Consider the following 17809-nt stretch of genomic DNA (forward strand, 5'->3'; position numbering starts at 1 on the left):
TTCCCAGCAGCACGGTGACACAGTGGGTTAGCACTGCTGTCTCACTGCGCCAGGGACACTGGGTTCGATTCCCAGCAGCACGGTGACACAGTGGGTTAGCACTGCTGTCTCACAGCGCCAGGGACCCGGGTTCGATTCCCAGCAGCACGGTGACACAGTGGGTTAGCACTGCTGTCTCACAGCACCAGGGACCCGGGTTCGATTCCCGGCTTGGGTCACTGTCTGTGTGGAGTCTGCACATTCTCCCCTTGTCAGCGTGGGTTTCCTCCGGGTGCTCTGGTATCCTCCGGGTGCTCCGGTTTCCTCCCACGCTCCAAAGATGTGCCGGTTAGGGGGATTGGCCATGCTAAATTGCCCCTTAGTGTCCAAAGATGTGTGGGTTAGGGGGGATCAGTGGGGTAAATACAGTGCGATGGACTGAGCTTGGATAAGGTGCTCTATTGGAGAGTCAGTGCCGACTCGATGGGCTGATTGGCCTCTTTGGCACTGTAGAGAATCTGTTATTCTATGAACTCCTTCCTCCCCTATCCAGTGACTCAGATTTGATCAGGAATGGTGATTACCTTGTTCATATCTTCTTTATGGTGAAGAGCAGCTGCTGTTCTGTCCCGTGTCACGGTTCACAGTGCTGTAGCAGCGGTGACTGTACAAGGGGTTACTCACTCTGTCAGCTTGTTTTAATCTGTCTGGGATCTGGTTACTGCTTACACACCAGCTGCAGCCTCCGACTGAGTTTCCGGAGGGGGGGGGTTCGATCAGGTTTCAGTATAAACATTGTTCCTCTGAATATTTCATAGCTTGACATGGACACATAAAGGTGCAGAAAGAGAAAGTACAGCTTCAGAGTGTAAAAGTCCCAGGGTGTGATCCACATGGTCTAACACAGCACTCCACATCAGAGCAAAACTCCCTCTACACTGTCCCCCATCAAACACTCCCAGGACAGGTACAGCACGGGGTTAGATACAGAGTAAAGCTCCCTCTACACTGTCCCCCCATCAAACACTCCCAGGACAGGTACAGCACAGGGTTAGATACAGAGTAAAGCTCCCTCTACACTGTCCCCCCATCAAACACTCCCAGGACAGGTACAGCACAGGGTTAGATACAGAGTAAAGCTCCCTCTACACTGTCCCCCCATCAAACACTCCCAGGACAGGTACAGCATGGGGTTAGATACAGAGTAAAGCTCCCTCTACACTGTCCCCCCATCAAACACTCCCAGGACAGGTACAGCACGGGGTTAGATACAGAGTAAAGCTCCCTCTGCGCTGTCCCCCATCAAACACTCCCAGGACAGGTACAGCACGAGGTTAGATACAGAGTAAAGCTCCCTCTACACTGTCCCCCCATCAAACACTCCCAGGACAGGTACAGCACGGGGTTAGATACAGAGTAAAGCTCCCTCTACACTGTTCCCCCATCAAACACTCCCAGGACAGGTACAGCACGGGGTTAGATACAGAGTAAAGCTCCCTCTACACTGTCCCCCATCAAACACTCCCAGGACAGGTACAGCATGGGGTTAGATACAGAGTAAAGCTCCCTCTACACTGTCCCCCCCATCAAACACTCCCAGGACAGGTACAGCACGGGGTTAGATACAGAGTAAAGCTCCCTCTACACTGTCCCCCCATCAAACACTCCCAGGACAGGTACAGCACGGGGTTAGATACAGAGTAAAGCTCCCTCTGTGCTGTGAACATTAAACATTCAGGACACAGAACAAGATGTTGCTGCTGGATTTTTCTTTATTGAGTTGAAGGGAGACGAGCGAAGCTGAAACCGTGAAGCTCGGGAAAGGTTCTGGAACGCTGCTTCCTGGAAATCGCTGTGCCTGTCCACTCCAGCCTCTAACTCGAGGTACCCCTCTGAGGGGGAAGTGACTCTTGTCAAGGCTCTCCTTAGGCAAACTCCTTTCCCATTTTGACACGGACTGCCCTGGGCTAAATATTAAATCAGGACATTGTGGGGGAGAGGGGATATGGCCCCGGGATAGGAACAGTCCAAATATCAAACTGCATTGTGATTTGGTTTCAGGGTGAAGGGCGAGGAAAGTGGGTTCTCCAGCCCCTCCCCGGGGTCTGGGTCACTCAAAAGGGTTGTTCTCTTCCTTCAGCCCACTGCGGAGTTGGAGCTGGCCCATACGGCTTTTGCTGATGCAGGGAATCCTGTGATTGGCCTTCATCACGACAGCCAGGAGGCAGGAGTTGGGCCGTTGAATGACCTCACACCACTCGGGGTAATCGACTGGCTGGGCAGTGCTGTGAGGGAACAAAGATAGTGAGAATCTGGAGTCACCGCGAGGTTCTGAACCCCTCACTGCTACACCCATTAAATACTGTCCCCCACCAAACAGTCCCGGGGATGGGTACAGCACGGGGTTCGATACAGAGTAAAGCTCCCTCTACACTGTCCCCCATCAAACACTCCCAGGACAGGTACAGCACGGGGTTCGATACAGAGTAAAGCTCCCTCTACACTGTCCCCATCAAACACTCCCAGGACAGGTACAGCACGGGGTTAGATACAGAGTAAAGCTCCCTCTACACTGTCCCCCCCATCAAACACTGCCAGGACAGGTACAGCACGGGGTTAGATACAGAGTAAAGCTCCCTCTACACTGTCCCCCCATCAAACACTCCCAGGACAGGTACAGCACGGGGTTCGATACAGAGTAAAGCTCCCTCTACACTGTCCCCCCCATCAAACACTCCCAGGACAGGTACAGCACGGGGTTAGATACAGAGTAAAGCTCCCTCTACACTGTCCCCCCATCAAACACTCCCAGGACAGGTACAGCACGGGGTTAGATACAGAGTAAAGCTCCCTCTACACTGTCCCCATCAAACACTCCCAGGACAGGTACAGCACGGGGTTAGATACAGAGTAAAGCTCCCTCTACACTGTCCCCATCAAACACTCCCAGGACAGGTACAGCACGGGGTTAGATACAGAGTAAAGCTCACTCTACACTGTCCCCCCATCAAACGCTCCCAGGACAGGTACAGCACGGGGTTAGATACAGAGTAAAGCTCCCTCTACACTGTCCCCATCAAACACTCCCAGGACAGGTACAGCACGGGGTTAGATACAGAGTAAAGCTCCCTCTACACTGTCCCCATCAAACACTCCCAGGACAGGTACAGCACAGGGTTAGATACAGAGTAAAGCTCCCTCTACACTGTCCCCCATCAAACACTCCCAGGACAGGTACAGCACAGGGTTAGATACAGAGTAAAGCTCCCTCTACACTGTCCCCCATCATGTCCTGTCTCCTTCTTATAGATGTCAGAGGTTTACGGAATGGAAACAGGCCCTTTGGCCTAACTTGTCCATGCCACTCTTTTTCAGCCTGTCAACTAATTCCAATTGCCCGTGTTTGGCCCATTAGCCTCTATACCCATTGTACCAATGTAACTGTCTAAATGCTTTTTAAAAGACAAAATTGTACCCGTCTCTACTACTACCTCTGGCAACTTGTTCCAGACACTCACCACCCTCTGTGTGGTAAAATTGCCCCTCTGGACCCTTTTGTATCTCTCCCCTCTCACCTTAAACCTACGCCCTCTAGTTTTAGACTCCCCTACCTTTGGGAAAAGATATTGACTATCTAGCTGATCTATGCCCCTCATTATGTTATAGACCTCTATAAGATCACCCCTCAGCCTCCTACACTCCAGAGAAAAAAGTCCCAGTCTATCCAGCCTCTCCTTATAACGCAAACCATCAAGTCCCGGTAGCATCCTAGTAAATCTTTTCTGCACTCTTTCTAGTTTAATAATATCCTTTCTATAATAGGGTGACCAGGGCTATACACAGTATTCCAAGTGTGACCTTACCAATGTCTTGTACAACTTCAACAAGACATCCCAACTCCTGTATCCAATGTTCTGATCAATGAAACCAAGCCTGCTGAATGCCTTCTTCACCACTCTGTCCATCTGTGACTCCACTTTCAAGGATCTATGAACATGTACCCCTAGATCTCTCTGTTTTATAACTCTCCCCAAAGCCCTGCGGTTAACTGAGTAAGTCCTGCCTGGTTCGATCTACCAAAATGCATCACCTCCCATTTATCTGGGGTTTGGGTTATACTCACTTGTCACAGCAGCCCACCCCAATTGGGTTCAGACAAATGCATTGGTAACAGTCCTCACTGACCCAGGTATCGCCAATATCCAGACGGATGCCATTGTGTTCACAAGAGGCTGAACAGAGAGAGAGAGATCGATCAGTGGAAGATAATGGTGATTCTTACAGGGAGCCCAGTACATTGTGTCTGCCCCCCCCGACAAATCCCCTTCCCCATTCACAATCCCCTCTCCCCACAGGAACCATTTGCTCCATTCACACTCTGCACCATCGCTCCATACCCCTCCCCACACCCTGTCAGCTACCACACCCTCCCTCCCCCCAAATCTGCAATCATAGAATCCCTACAGCGCAGGAGGAGGCCATTTGACCCATCATGTCTGCACTGACCACAATCACATGCAGGCCCTATTCCCATGACCCCATGTATTTAGCCTAGCTAGTCCCCCTGGACACTAATTGGCAATTTAGCTTGGCCAATCCACCTAACCCACACATCTTTGGACTGTGGGAGGAAATCGGAGCACCTGGAGGAAACCCATGCAGATATAGGGAGAATGTGCAGATTCCACACAGACAGTGACCCAAGCCAGGAATTGAACCCGGGTCCCTCATACTGTGAGACAGCAGTGCTAACCCACTGTGTCACCGTGCTGCTGGGAATCGAACCCGGGTCCCTGGCACTGTGAGACAGCAGTGCTAACCCACTGTGTCACCGTGCTGCTGGGAATCGAACCCGGGTCCCTGGCGCTGTGAGACAGCAGTGCTAACCCACTGTGTCACCGTGCTGCTGGGAATCGAACCCGGGTCCCTGGCGCTGTGAGACAGCAGTGCTAACCCACTGTGTCACCGTGCTGCTGGGAATCAAACCCGGGTCCCTGGCGCTGTGAGACAGCAGCGCTAACCCACTGTGTCACCGTGCTGCTGGGAATCGAACCCGGGTCCCTGGCGCTGTGAGGCAGCAGTGCTAACTCAGTGTCACCCACAAATACCCACGAATTATTTTGTGGGAGTTGTGATTACCTTTGCCGTCAAAGAAACATCCTCCAGAGCTGAGTGTGCCCCGAGGAGACAGAACCAACAGTAAGCACAGAAACCTCACTGCAGACCCCAACATCATTACCCCAATCAATCTGTGCACTCCCAGGCCTCACTGTGTTCACCTCCTGATCTCTCACTCTGTAACCCACCCTGCAGTCTGTATGTCTGTCTACCCTGCAGCCTCTCTCAGTCAATTCACCCTGGAGTCTGTCTCTCTCTGTCCGTTCACCCTGCACTCTCTGTCCACCCTGTGTCACACCGCGGTCTCTCTACCGCACAGGTTGTCACTCTGTGTCACCCCACCGTCTCTCACTCTATCCACCCTGCACCTACACCGCAGTGTCTCTCTCTCTACCCCTCAGTCTCTCACCCTGCCAGCTTGTCTATCTGAAACTATTTAGTATTTCTGACACGCTCCCTCTCTGTGTGACTTTGCCCTCCTCCCTGCTCAGAAGTATCACTGCCGATTGCTTCACAGGGACTCGGAGCGCTGCCTGCCTCACCTTTTATACTGTTCCATCGCTCTGTCCCTCCCGTTTCTAACCGTGTTGGCTGTCCTGTTTATTGATCTTGTCCTGTGTGTGTGCTCAGGCCGGCTGCCTCTGTGATAAAGCAATGCTCTTGTTTACCAGCGATTGTTAATGAGGCAGTTACCACCACCGCTGTTAATTAGCGAGGCGTCAAGGCACTAGGGTAACCCATCATCACTGTGAGTGATTCCTCTTATCTCTTGTGGTAATTTGTTCTGGACACAGTCCGATTAGTGATGTCAGTTTGGAGGTAAATACTGGTCTGGCGAGAATTCCCCTGTTTTACTCTCAGCCCAGGTTCTGATGATGTAAGAACAGGAACTGAACGTTGTTCCACTATTCACTGACATCATTGCTGATCTGTGGTCTGATCCCATAAACCTGCTTATGACCCATAACCTTTAATACTTTCACTCTGATTTAAAATGAGTAACTAAGCTTCGATTGCTGTTTGTGGAATAGAATTCCAATTCTCTCCCAGCGTGTGTGTGTGTGTGTGTGTGTGTGTGTGTGTGTGGAAATGCTTCCTAACATCTCCCTGAATGGTCTGGCCCTAACTTTAGACAATAAACCGCCCCTAGTTGCCTCACAGCACCAGGGACCCAGGTTCGATTCCTGACTTGGGTCACTGCCTGTGCGGAGTCTGCATGTTCTCCCTGTGTCTGCGTGGGTTTCCTCCCACAGTCTGAAAGATGTGCTGGTTAGGGTGCATTGGCCCGAACAGGTGCCGGAGTGTGGCGAGTGGGGGATTTTCACAGTAACTTCATTGCAGTGTTAATGTAAGCCTTACTTGTGACTAATAAATAAACTTTAACTTTAGTTCTCGAATCTCTAACCAGTGGAAATAATTTATCTTTATCCTGTTTTTAACTGTATCTGAAAGACTTTGATCAGATCTCACTCATAAACTTCGAAAGTTAGGGGGATACGCCACGATGGCACAGAGGGTTAGCACTGCTGCCTCACAGCGCCAGGGACCTGGGTTCAATTCCCAGCTTGGGTCACCGTCTGTATGGCGTTTGCACGTTCTCCCAGTGTCTGCACGGGTTTCCTCCTCGTCTGGGAAAAAAGTTAGGGTGCATTGGCTGTGCTAAATTCTCCCTCGGTGTACCCGAACAGGTGCCGGAGTGTGGCAACTGAGGGATTTTCACAGTAACTTCATTGCAGTGTTAATGTAAGCCTACTTGTGATACTAATAAATAAATTTTAAATTCTAGAGAAAAAAGGTTTAATTTGTCTAATCTCTCCTGGTAATTAAACCCCTAAAGACCAGGTATCGTTTTTGTAAACCCACACTGCACTCCCTCCAGGGCCAATATATCCTCCCTAAGGTGTAGGGCCCAGGTACCAAAACAAAGAAAATTCCAGCACAGGAACAGGCCCTTCGGCCCCTCCAAGCCTGCACCGACCATGCTGCCCGACTGAACTAAAACCCCCTACCCTTCCGGGGACCAGATCCCTCTATTCCCATCCTATTTGTGTATTTAAGATGCCCCTTAAAACTCACTACTGTATCTGCTTCCACTCCCTCCCCCGGCAGTGAGTTCCAGGCACCCACCACCCTCTGTGTAAAAAACCTGCCTCATACATCTCCTTTAAACCTTACCCCCTCGCACGTTACCCTGTGTCCTCTGGTAGTTGACTCTTCCACCCTGGGGAAAAGCTTCTGACTATCCACTCTGTCCATGTCTCTCATAATCTTGGAGACTTCTATCAGGTCACCCCTCAACCTCCATCAACAAGTTTCTCCAACCTCTCCTCATAGCTAATGCCCTCCATACTAGATAACATCCTGGTAAATCTCGATCTGGTCTCAGTGACTCCAAGTGGGGTATAATCAGAGTTTCTAGCTGCAGCGAAACTTTTGTGCCCAATGTCCCAGATACAAAGAACAGCATTCTGTAATCTTCTCAATTTGTTTTCTGTATCTGCTTGTGGCATTATAACCATCCCTGCACCTGAACTCCCAAGTCTCTTTGGATATTTTCTGTCATTGCTTCATACCATCTGGAAAGGACTCTGAACTGTTCTTTTTCAGTCCAAAATGTGGCAGGTGGAGTTTGTGTGAGATTGTCCCATTTTCTCTGACTAAAATGTACGATGATTTATTATCTAAATGTGGAGAGACTTTGGGGTGCTTTGGTGCAGAGGAATCTGGGTGTCCTTGCCCATGAGTCCCAGAAAACTAGCGTGCAGCCACAACAGATAATAGAGAAAGTGAATGGAATATTCACTTATGAAATGAAAGCTACAGGAATAGAATATAAAGGTAAGGAAGTATTGTTGAACAAGGCATTGATAAGGCCACAGCTGGAGTATTGTGGACAGTTTTAATCCCTGTATTTGAGGAAAGATGTATTGGAGGCAGTTCAGAGGAGATTCACTAGATTGATTCTAGCAGGGAAGTCATTGCTGGAGTTGTATTGAACTTGGTGAGCGAGAGTACTGTGTGTAGTTCTGGTCACCACATTACAGGAAGGATGTGATTGCACTGGAGGGGGTGCAGAGGAGATTCACCAGGATGTTGCCTGGGGTGGAACATTGATAGAGAGTTGGATAGGCTTGGGTTGTTTTCATTGGAGCAGAGAAGGGGGTGACATGATTGAGGTGTACAAGATTATGAGGGACATGGACAGAGTGGATAAGGAGCAGCTGTTCCCCTTGGCTGAAGGGTCAGTCACGAGGGGGACACAGGTTCAAGGCAAAGGGCAGGATGTTTAGGGAGGATGTGGGGAGAACCTTTTTACCCAGAGGGTGGTGAGGGTCTGGAATGCACTGCCTGGGAGGGTGATGGAGGACGGGGTGGGGGGGGCCTCACTCACATCCTTTAAATAATCCCTAGATGAGCACTTGGCACATCATAACCTTCAGGGCTCTGGACCAAGTGCTGGTAAATAGGATTAGGTGGGAGTTCAGGTGTTTCTAATGTGTCAGTACTGTCTCAATGGGCCAAATGGCCTCTTGTGCGCTGCATGATTCTACAATCCCTGATCATAGGTGGACAATTTCCCTATCACAGACGTGAGACTAACTGGTCTGGAATTCCTCTGGTTTCCCCACCATCACTCTTCCTAAAGATCAGAATTTTCCAATCCAGGGGGACAACTCCTGAATGGAGGAAATTCGGAAAGATTCTACTCTGTTCCCTGACTTCTGTTAATACCCTCGGATGGAGACTGTCTGGTCCTGGGGATTTCTCACTCTTTAGTTCCATTGATTTCCTCGTTTTTGATGTTTTACTGACAAGAATTGTGCTAAAAAACAAAGAAAATTCCAGCACAGGAACAGGCCCTTCGGCCCCTCCAAGCCTGCACCGACCATGCTGCCCGACTGAACTAAAACCCCCTACTCTTCCGGGGACCATATCCCTCTATTCCCATCCTATTCATGGATTTGTCCAGCTGCCCCTTAAAACTCACCATCGTATCTGCTTCCACTCCCTCCCCCGGCAGCGAGTTCCAGGCACCCACCACCCTCTGTGTAAAAAAACCTGCCTCGTACATCTCCTTTAAACCTTACCCCTCACACCTTAAACTTTGTCCCCACAGTCGGTCACTGACGCTGTCCCCAGTTGGTCTTTATTGGGCCAACATCCGTCTGCCCAGTCACTTTGTGTAACTATAACATCCCATCTTGTTGACTTTGATGCCCTTTGCAAGTTTCCTTTCCTAATCCCTTTTAAAAGCTCCGATAAGCTGCCTTGTGGCCCTGTGCAGTCTTTCCCATGTGGGAGCAGTGGTGTATTTTAGTTTAATGCTGCTCTTTATCTCTGTTAGCTGTCCAGGGCAGTTCGTTCAGCAGAGTTGGCCTTTTGCTTCTCGAGGTATAAACTGGTTTTGTTTTAAATGTTTCTTTAACTTTACTGTTCTGTTGTTGCACCCGAATGCAGTTTCTCTCAGTTTATATGGGCAGTTTCTGTCTCACCCAGTTAAAACTGGCCTTATCCAAATCTAAAATCCTGCTAGCTGACTCCTTCTCCTTTACACTCGAGAAGGCACGTGCATCTCAGTTTAACGTCTCACCGAGGGCTGGCCCTGGGACGGTGTGGCACTCCAACAGTGTGGCCCTGGGAGAGCATGGCACTCCCACGGTGCGGTGCTCCCCTTCTGCCCAGCTCCATACAAGCCCACAAAGCTGTTAGGATTACAGCAGCAAGGCAAGGAGGCAGAGATCAAATCTTTTATAAATTCCGGACGTTTCCACTGGTAATTGAGTGAATGCTATCACTGTTTAAGCAGAATGTTTACTCTGCTTTCATCATTGCTCTCTTAAAAACCATCAACAGAGTTCCAAACATCACTGAGATAGTCACTCTGGCAACAAGCAAAAATATATTCAAATCTCTCTGTGTGAGAGCTCCACTGTCCCCCATCAAACACTCCCAGGACAGGTACAGCACGGGGTTAGATACAGAGTAAAGCTCCCTCTACACTGTCCCCATCAAACACTCCCAGGACAGGTACAGCACAGGGTTAGATACAGAGTAAAGCTCCCTCTACACTGTCCCCATCAAACATTCCCAGGACAGGTACAGCACGGGGTTAGATACAGAGTAAAGCTCCCTCTACACTGTCCCCCATCAAACACTCCCAGGACAGGTACAGCACGGGGTTAGATACAGAGTAAAGCTCCCTCTACACTGTCCCCCATCAAACACTCCCAGGACAGGTACAGCACGGGGTTAGATACAGAGTAAAGTGCCCTCTACACTGTCCCCCCCATCAAACACTCCCAGGACAGGTACAGCACGGGGTTAGATACAGAGTAAAGCTCCCTCTACACTGTCCCCCCATCAAACACTCCCAGGACAGGTACAGCTCCCAGTACAGTCTGTCCTGCAGTATGTTGAGTGATCGGACAGAGGATTTCCCTGCCGCCCCTTCCCACTGTTGCCTGGTGTGAGGTGGACACACACTGACAGCCCATGGGACATGTTCCACATGTGCTGAACTGCACTCGAAATATCCAGTAAACCCTGAACCCCACCACCCCCAAAAAGCAGGGATAGACTATCCCCTAAACGGTCTTGTACACAAAAGATCAGCATGCAGTCAAAGTGTAACTCATGGCAGACCTTACACACAGCACAAAGACAAAAGCAGGCAACTCGGAGATCAGGGCAAATGTTTAAATTGTTGGTGCTGTCAGTATGGAACAAGTGTTTGGCTTTAGCCGGTGACAGGTCAGTTCGTGCTGCCTCACACAACCCTGGATAATACTGATTCGAATGTTCAGTTCTTTCACATGGTAGTGAATCTGCTTCCACAGTCCGTATATCCAGAATCGCAGCTCCAGCTGCTCCTTATATCGATTCAATTTGTTTCCGCACTTTCTCCGAGGCCAGTCGGTCCAGCGTTCTCTGTCGCAGAATGACCAGTGCAGCAAAGATGACAGAGAGTGAGATCATAGTCCCTTCAAACTTCCAGAACAGAGTCTCCTCCATCCCTGTTGACCTACAGCTGCAGAGAGGCACAGGAGGAAGTTACTGAAACTGAATTCCTTCACTGCATCAATACCCAGGTTAAATCCTCTAAACTCTCCACTGGATAACTCATCCAGCGGATTCAGAGTTCCCTGTACACAGGGAACATCACTAACAACAGCCTTTGACAACTTTTACAGATGCCCCATAGAAAGCATCCTTTCTGGTTGTATCACAGCTTGGTCTGGGCTCCTGCTCTGCCCAAGACCACAAGGAACTATAAAAGGTTGTGAATGTAGCCCAATCCCATCACGCAAACCAGCCTCCCATCCATTGACTGTCTACACTTCCCGCTGCCTCGGGAAAAACAGCCAACATAATTAAGGACCCCCCCACATCCCAGAAATTCTCTCCTTCATCATCTTCCTTCGGGGAAAAACATACAAAAGTCTGAGGTCACGTACCAACTGACTCGAGAACAGCTTCTTCCCTGCTGCTGTCAGCCTTTCGAAAGGACCTACCTCACGTTAAGTTGATCTTTCTCTACACCCTTGCTACGACTGTAACAGTGTACTCTGCACTCTCGCCTTTCCTTCTCCATAACACATAGGAGCAGAACGAGGCCACTCGGCCCATCGAGTCTGCTCCCCCATTCAATCACGGCTGATATTTTTCTTATCCCCCCATTCTCCTGCCTTTTCCCCATAACCCCCGATCCCCTTATTAATCAGGAACCTATCTATCTCTGTCTTAAAGACACTCAGTGACCCGGCCTCCTCTGCGGCAAAGAGTTCCACAGATTCCCCACTCTCTGGCTGAAGAAATTCCTCCTCATCTCTGTTTTAAAGGATCGTCCCTTTAGCCTGAGGTTGTTCCCTCTGGTTCCAGTTTTTCCTACTAGTGGAAACATCCTCTCCACGTCCACTCTATCCAGGGCCTCGCAGTATCCTGTAAGTTTCAATAAGATCCCCCCCCTCATCCTTCTAAACTCCAACGAGTACAGACCCAGAGTCCTCAACCCGTTCCTCATCCGACAAGCTTTCATTCCAGGGATCATTCTTGTGAACCTCCTCTGGACCCTTTCCAAGGCCGACACATCCTTCCTTAGATACAGGGCCCAAAACTGCTCACAATTCTCCAAATGGGGTCTGACCAGAGCCTTATACAGCCTCAGAAGTCCATCCCTGCTCTTGTATTCTAGCCCTCTCCACATGAATGCTAACATTACATTTTCCTTCCTAACTGCTGCCTGAACCTGCACATTAACCTTAAGAGAATCTTGAACAATGATTCCCAAGTCCCTTTGTGTTTCTGATTTCTGAAGCATTTTCCCATTTAGGAAATAGTCTCCGCCTCCATTCCTCCTTCCAAAGTGTACAACCTCACACTTTCCCACATTGGGTAAAGAAGGGGCAGATGGAATACACTCTCCAAACCTGTCCAAGTCCTTCTGCAGCCCCCCTGCTTCCTCAATACTACCCCGTCCCTCTACATATCTTTGTATCATCTCCAAACTCAGCAACACTGCCTTCAGTTCCTTCCTCCAAATCGTTAATGTGTATTGTGAGAAATTGTGGTCCCAGCACTGACCCCCTGAGACACACCACTCCTCACTGACAGCCATCCTGAGAAAGACCCCTTTATCCCCACTCTCTGCTTTCTGCCAGTCGGCCAATCCTCTATCCACGCCAGGATCTTACCCTTAACACCCTGGGTTCTTATTTAACAGTCTCCTCTGTGGCACCTTGTCAAAGACCTTCTGGAAATCTCAATAAATCCCATCCACTGGTTCTCCTTTATTTAACTTCCTTGTTACCTGCTCAAAGAGCTCTAACAGATTTGTCAGACACGGCCTCCCCTTGACAAAGCCGTTCTGACTCACTCCGATTTTATCACACACTTTCAAATACTCAGCGATCTCACCTTAAATAATGGACTCTCCAATCTTGCCAGTGACTGCAGTTAGGCTAACAGGCCTATAATTTCCCATCTGCCTCCCTCCCTTCTTACATAGCAGTGTTACATTAGCTACATTCCAGTCCTCTGGGACCCTCCCCATCTCCAATGATTCCTGAAAGATCACCACCAATGCTCCACCATTTCCTCACCTCTCTCTTCTCGAACCCTGGGGTGCAGTCCATCCGGTCCAGGTGATTGATCCACCTTTAGCCCTTTCAGTTTCTCCAGAACCTTCTCCTTAGTGATGGTCACTGCACCCACCTGTGCCCCCTGACTCTCCTGGAGCTCTGACATCCCACTGGTGTTTCCCACCGTGAAGACTGATGCAAAGTAACTATTCAGTTCCTCTGCCATTGCTTTCTTTCCTATCATGACCTCTCCAGCCTTATTTTCCAGTGGTCCAGTGGCTATTTTTGCCTCTCCCTTACCTTTTAAATGTTGAAAAATCTCTTCCTATCTTCTTTTATATTACTAGCTAGCTTAGACTCATATTTCATCTTCTCCCCTCTTATTGCTTTTGTAGTTGTTCTCTGCTCACTTTTAAAGGCTTCCCACTAACCCTTGCCACTTGTCTGCTTTGTCTTTTGCTTTTCTTCTGTGCCTCACTTCTCTCATCACCCATGGACCCCTCGCTAATGTATATTGTGAAAACGCTGTGGACAGTATTGCTTCTTGCACATATACACAGTGTACTTTTCACTGTATACTAATACATCTGATAATAATAAATCAGTAAAGGTGGGGTTATGGGGATAGAGCCTGGGGGAGGGGGATTGTATACTAATACATCTGATAATAATAAATCAGTAAAGGTGGGGTTATGGGGATAGAGCCTGGGGGAGGGGGATTGTATACTAATACATCTGATAATAAATCAGTAAAGGTGGGGTTATGGGGGGGGGGGGGTAGAGCCTGGGGGGGGGGGGATTGTATACTAATACATCTGATAATAATAAATCAGTAAAGGTGGGGTTATGGGGGAGGGGGGATTGTATACTAATACATCTGATAATAATAAATCAGTAAAGGTGGGGTTATGGGGATAGAGCCTGGGGGAGGGGGATTGTATACTAATACATCTGATAATAATAAATCAGTAAAGGTGGGGTTATGGGGATAGAGCCTGGGAGGGGGGATTGTATACTAATACATCTGATAATAATAAATCAGTAAAGGTGGGGTTATGGGGGGCGGGATTGTATACTAATACATTTGATAATAAATCAGTAAAGGTGGGGTTATGGGGGGGGGATTGTATACTAATACATCTGATAATAAATCAGTAAAGGTGGGGTTATGGGGGGGGGATTGTATACTAATACATCTGATAATAAATCAGTAAAGGTGGGGTTATGGGAGGGGGATTGTATACTAATACATTTGATAATAAATCAGTAAAGCTGGGATTTGATCACCTTTTATATTCTTCTCTCTGAGATTCCGAACAATTGATCTTTTCCACAAATCCACTCTTGCTGCAAGCTTTCTGTGTTTTCTACAGACAAGACAAGGGTCAGTGTGACAGGCACCTTAGTACAATATCACCCTGCAGTCACTGGCTGCAGTCTCCCCCTCTCGCCAGTGCTAGACCCTCCAACACTGCCCCCCCACTGAGTACCCCACAAACCCTCTCCCCTCTCTCAGAGCACCCCACAGCCCCCCTTTCCCTCTGACAGAGCATCCCACAGCTGCCCCACACCCCGTTCCAGAAAAACCCATAGCTCCCCTCCTCTGGCACACCACCCCCCTCCTCCCTAAACAGCCCTCCACCCCCAACAGTCCACTTCCTTCACCCCCCTCCCTCATTGGGCACAGCCCCGGTGCTACCCCAGATTCACATCCCCCTCTGCTGGGTGGAGAATGCAGCGTCCGGTACTCGTACACTGTGCTCCCCCTCCCTCACATCCCGATTTCTACCCCCCCGTTCTCCCAGCAGACACCTCCCCCCGCCCCCCGTTCTCCCAGCAGACACCTCCCCCCGCCCCCCGTTCTCCCAGCAGACACCTCCCCCCGCCCCCCGTTCTCCCAGCAGACACCTCCCCCCGCCCCCCGTTCTCCCAGCAGACACCTCCCCCCGCCCCCGTTCTCCCAGCAGACACCTCCCCCCGCCCCCGTTCTCCCAGCAGACACCTCCCCCCGCCCCCCGTTCTCCCAGCAGACACCTCCCCCCGCCCCCCGTTCTCCCAGCAGACACCTCCCCCCGCCCCCCGTTCTCCCAGCAGACACCTCCCCCCGCCCCCCGTTCTCCCAGCAGACACCTCCCCCGCCCCCGTTCTCCCAGCAGACACCTCCCCCCGCCCCCGTTCTCCCAGCAGACACCTCCCCCCGCCCCCGTTCTCCCAGCAGACACCTCCCCCCGCCCCCGTTCTCCCAGCAGACACCTCCCCCGCCCCCCGTTCTCCCAGCAGACACCTCCCCCCGCCCCCCGTTCTCCCAGCAGACACCTCCCCCCGCCCCCCGTTCTCCCAGCAGACACCTCCCCCCGCCCCCCGTTCTCCCAGCAGACACCTCCCCCCCGCCCCCCGTTCTCCCAGCAGGCACCTCCCCCCGCCCCCCGTTCTCCCAGCAGACACCTCCCCCCGCCCCCCGTTCTCCCAGCAGACACCTCCCCCCGCCCCCGTTCTCCCAGCAGACACCTCCCCCCGCCCCCTTTCTCCCAGCAGACACCTCCCCCCGCCCCCTTTCTCCCAGCAGACACCTCCCCCCGCCCCCGTTCTCCCAGCAGACACCTCCCCCCGCCCCCGTTCTCCCAGCAGACACCTCCCCCCGCCCCCGTTCTCCCAGCAGACACCTCCCCCCGCCCCCGTTCTCCCAGCAGACACCCCCCCGCCCCCGTTCTCCCAGACACCTCCCCCCGCCCCCGTTCTCCCAGCAGACACCTCCCCCCGCCCCCGTTCTCCCAGCAGACACCTCCCCCCGCCCCCGTTCTCCCAGCAGACACCTCCCCCCGCCCCCGTTCTCCCAGCAGACACCTCCCCCCGCCCCCGTTCTCCCAGCAGACACCTCCCCCCGCCCCCGTTCTCCCAGCAGACACCTCCCCCCGCCCCCGTTCTCCCAGCAGACACCTCCCCCCGCCCCCGTTCTCCCAGCAGACACCTCCCCCCGCCCCCGTTCTCCCAGCAGACACCTCCCCCCGCCCCCGTTCTCCCAGCAGACACCTCCCCCCGCCCCCGTTCTCCCAGCAGACACCTCCCCCCGCCCCGTTCTCCCAGCAGACACCTCCCCCCGCCCCCGTTCTCCCAGCAGACACCTCCCCCCGCCCCCGTTCTCCCAGCAGACACCTCCCCCCGCCCCCGTTCTCCCAGCAGACACCTCCCCCCGCCCCCGTTCTCCCAGCAGACACCTCCCCCCGCCCCCGTTCTCCCAGCAGACACCTCCCCCCGCCCCCGTTCTCCCAGCAGACACCTCCCCCCGCCCCCGTTCTCCCAGCAGACACCTCCCCCCGCCCCCGTTCTCCCAGCAGACACCTCCCCCCGCCCCCGTTCTCCCAGCAGACACCTCCCCCCGCCCCCGTTCTCCCAGCAGACACCTCCCCCCGCCCCCGTTCTCCCAGCAGACACCTCCCCCATTAACACTCACCACCTGGAAGCGTGTGCACTTCTTACATTCCTCGGCCACCAGGAACTGTTCCAGCTGCCAGCACGGTGTGGCTGAAACAGTGCTCACTGCAGAGAGAGGAGATATCACCACACACACAGCACGGGGTTAGATACAGAGTAAAGCTCCCTCTACATTGTCCCCCATTAAACACTCCCAGGACAGGAACAGCACGGGGTTAGATACAGAGTAAAGCTCTCTCTACACTGTCCCCATCAAACACTCCCAGGACAGGTACAGCACGGGGTTAGATACAGAGTAAAGCTCCCTCTACACTGTCCCCATCAAACGCTCCCAGGACAGGTACAGCACGGGGTTAGATACAGAGTAAAGCTCCCTCTACACTGTCCCCATCAAACACTCCCAGGACAGGTACAGCACGGGGTTAGATACAGAGTAAAGCTCCCTCTACACTGTCCCCCCATCAAACACTCCCAGGACAGGTACAGCACGGGGTTAGATACAGAGTAAAGCTCCCTCTACACTGTCCCCATCAAACACTCCCAGGACAGGTACAGCACGGGGTTAGATACAGAGTAAAGCTCCCTCTACACTGTCCCCCCCATCAAACACTCCCAGGACAGGTACAGCACGGGGTTAGATACAGAGTAAAGCTCCCTCTACACTGTCCCCCCATCAAACACTCCCAGGACAGGTACAGCACGGGGTTAGATACAAAGTAAAGCTCCCTCTACACTGTCCCCCATCAAACACTCCCAGGACAGGTACAGCACGGGGTTAGATACAGAGTAAAGCTCCCTCTACACTGTCCTGCTGAGACTGGGTCTTGGAGGTCTCAATGATCCTGTGTCGTACTGGGGGTTGTTTTAATCCGTTAACCATGGTCTCTGTTAAATAAATGACTTACCTGAATCTTTCACTTCGTGCAACATTAGAGATTCACTCAACCTGCAATGATTAAAAGGAATTGTTAGAACTTCTACCACTCTGCACGTTGTTCTCTGTGCCACACACTCACCCACGCCCTTTCCACCCAGGCTCACTGGGTGGTGATCAGGAGCAGAAGCTCTGTCTATGCGAAGTCTGCACATTTTTCCCCGTGACTGCATGGGTTTCCTCCCACAGTTTGAAGATGTGTGAGGTAGGTGGATTGGCCATGCTAAATTGTCCCTTAGTGTCCAAAGATATATAGATTAGGGGGATT

The 17809-nt window shown here is 51.6% G+C and overlaps 2 protein-coding genes across 2 annotated transcripts; both read right to left on the reverse strand.

The window, feature by feature from the left end:
• Positions 1-1667: 1667 nt before the first annotated feature.
• On the reverse strand, positions 1668-5619 carry LOC145340774 (prostate-associated microseminoprotein-like). Its single transcript, XM_080185237.1, has 3 exons — positions 5119-5619; positions 4103-4211; positions 1668-2264 (listed from the first exon to the last, which is right to left on the reverse strand). The coding sequence occupies exons 1-3, from the start codon at positions 5213-5215 to the stop codon at positions 2090-2092; spliced, it is 381 nt and encodes a 126-aa protein (XP_080041363.1). The 5' UTR covers positions 5216-5619; the 3' UTR covers positions 1668-2089.
• A 5161-nt stretch (positions 5620-10780) lies between these two features.
• On the reverse strand, positions 10781-17721 carry LOC145340773 (protein JTB-like). The gene is made up of 4 exons (XM_080185236.1): positions 17513-17721; positions 16627-16712; positions 14463-14542; positions 10781-11125 (listed from the first exon to the last, which is right to left on the reverse strand). The coding sequence occupies exons 1-4, from the start codon at positions 17712-17714 to the stop codon at positions 10969-10971; spliced, it is 525 nt and encodes a 174-aa protein (XP_080041362.1). The 5' UTR covers positions 17715-17721; the 3' UTR covers positions 10781-10968.
• Positions 17722-17809: the final 88 nt, after the last annotated feature.

This window comes from Carcharhinus amblyrhynchos, unplaced genomic scaffold (assembly GCF_965287045.1).
Source record: "Carcharhinus amblyrhynchos unplaced genomic scaffold, sCarAmb.v2.hapA chromosome_1409, whole genome shotgun sequence".
NCBI lineage: Eukaryota > Metazoa > Chordata > Chondrichthyes > Carcharhiniformes > Carcharhinidae > Carcharhinus > Carcharhinus amblyrhynchos.

Coding starts and splice junctions, on each gene's coding strand:
- LOC145340773 (XM_080185236.1), bottom strand. CDS start 17,714: ATGCAGTCACGGGGAAAAATGTGCAGACTTCGCATAGACAGAGCTTCT. Junction 16,713..17,512: donor GCACGAAGTGAAAGATTCAG/GTAAGTCATTTA, acceptor CTCTCTCTGCAG/TGAGCACTGTTTCAGCCACA. Junction 11,126..14,462: donor CAGAGAGAAGAATATAAAAG/GTGATCAAATCC, acceptor GCCTCTCTGCAG/CTGTAGGTCAACAGGGATGG.
- LOC145340774 (XM_080185237.1), bottom strand. CDS start 5,215: ATGATGTTGGGGTCTGCAGTGAGGTTTCTGTGCTTACTGTTGGTTCTG. Junction 4,212..5,118: donor ATGTTTCTTTGACGGCAAAG/GTAATCACAACT, acceptor CTCTCTGTTCAG/CCTCTTGTGAACACAATGGC. Junction 2,265..4,102: donor GGGGTGGGCTGCTGTGACAA/GTGAGTATAACC, acceptor GTTCCCTCACAG/CACTGCCCAGCCAGTCGATT.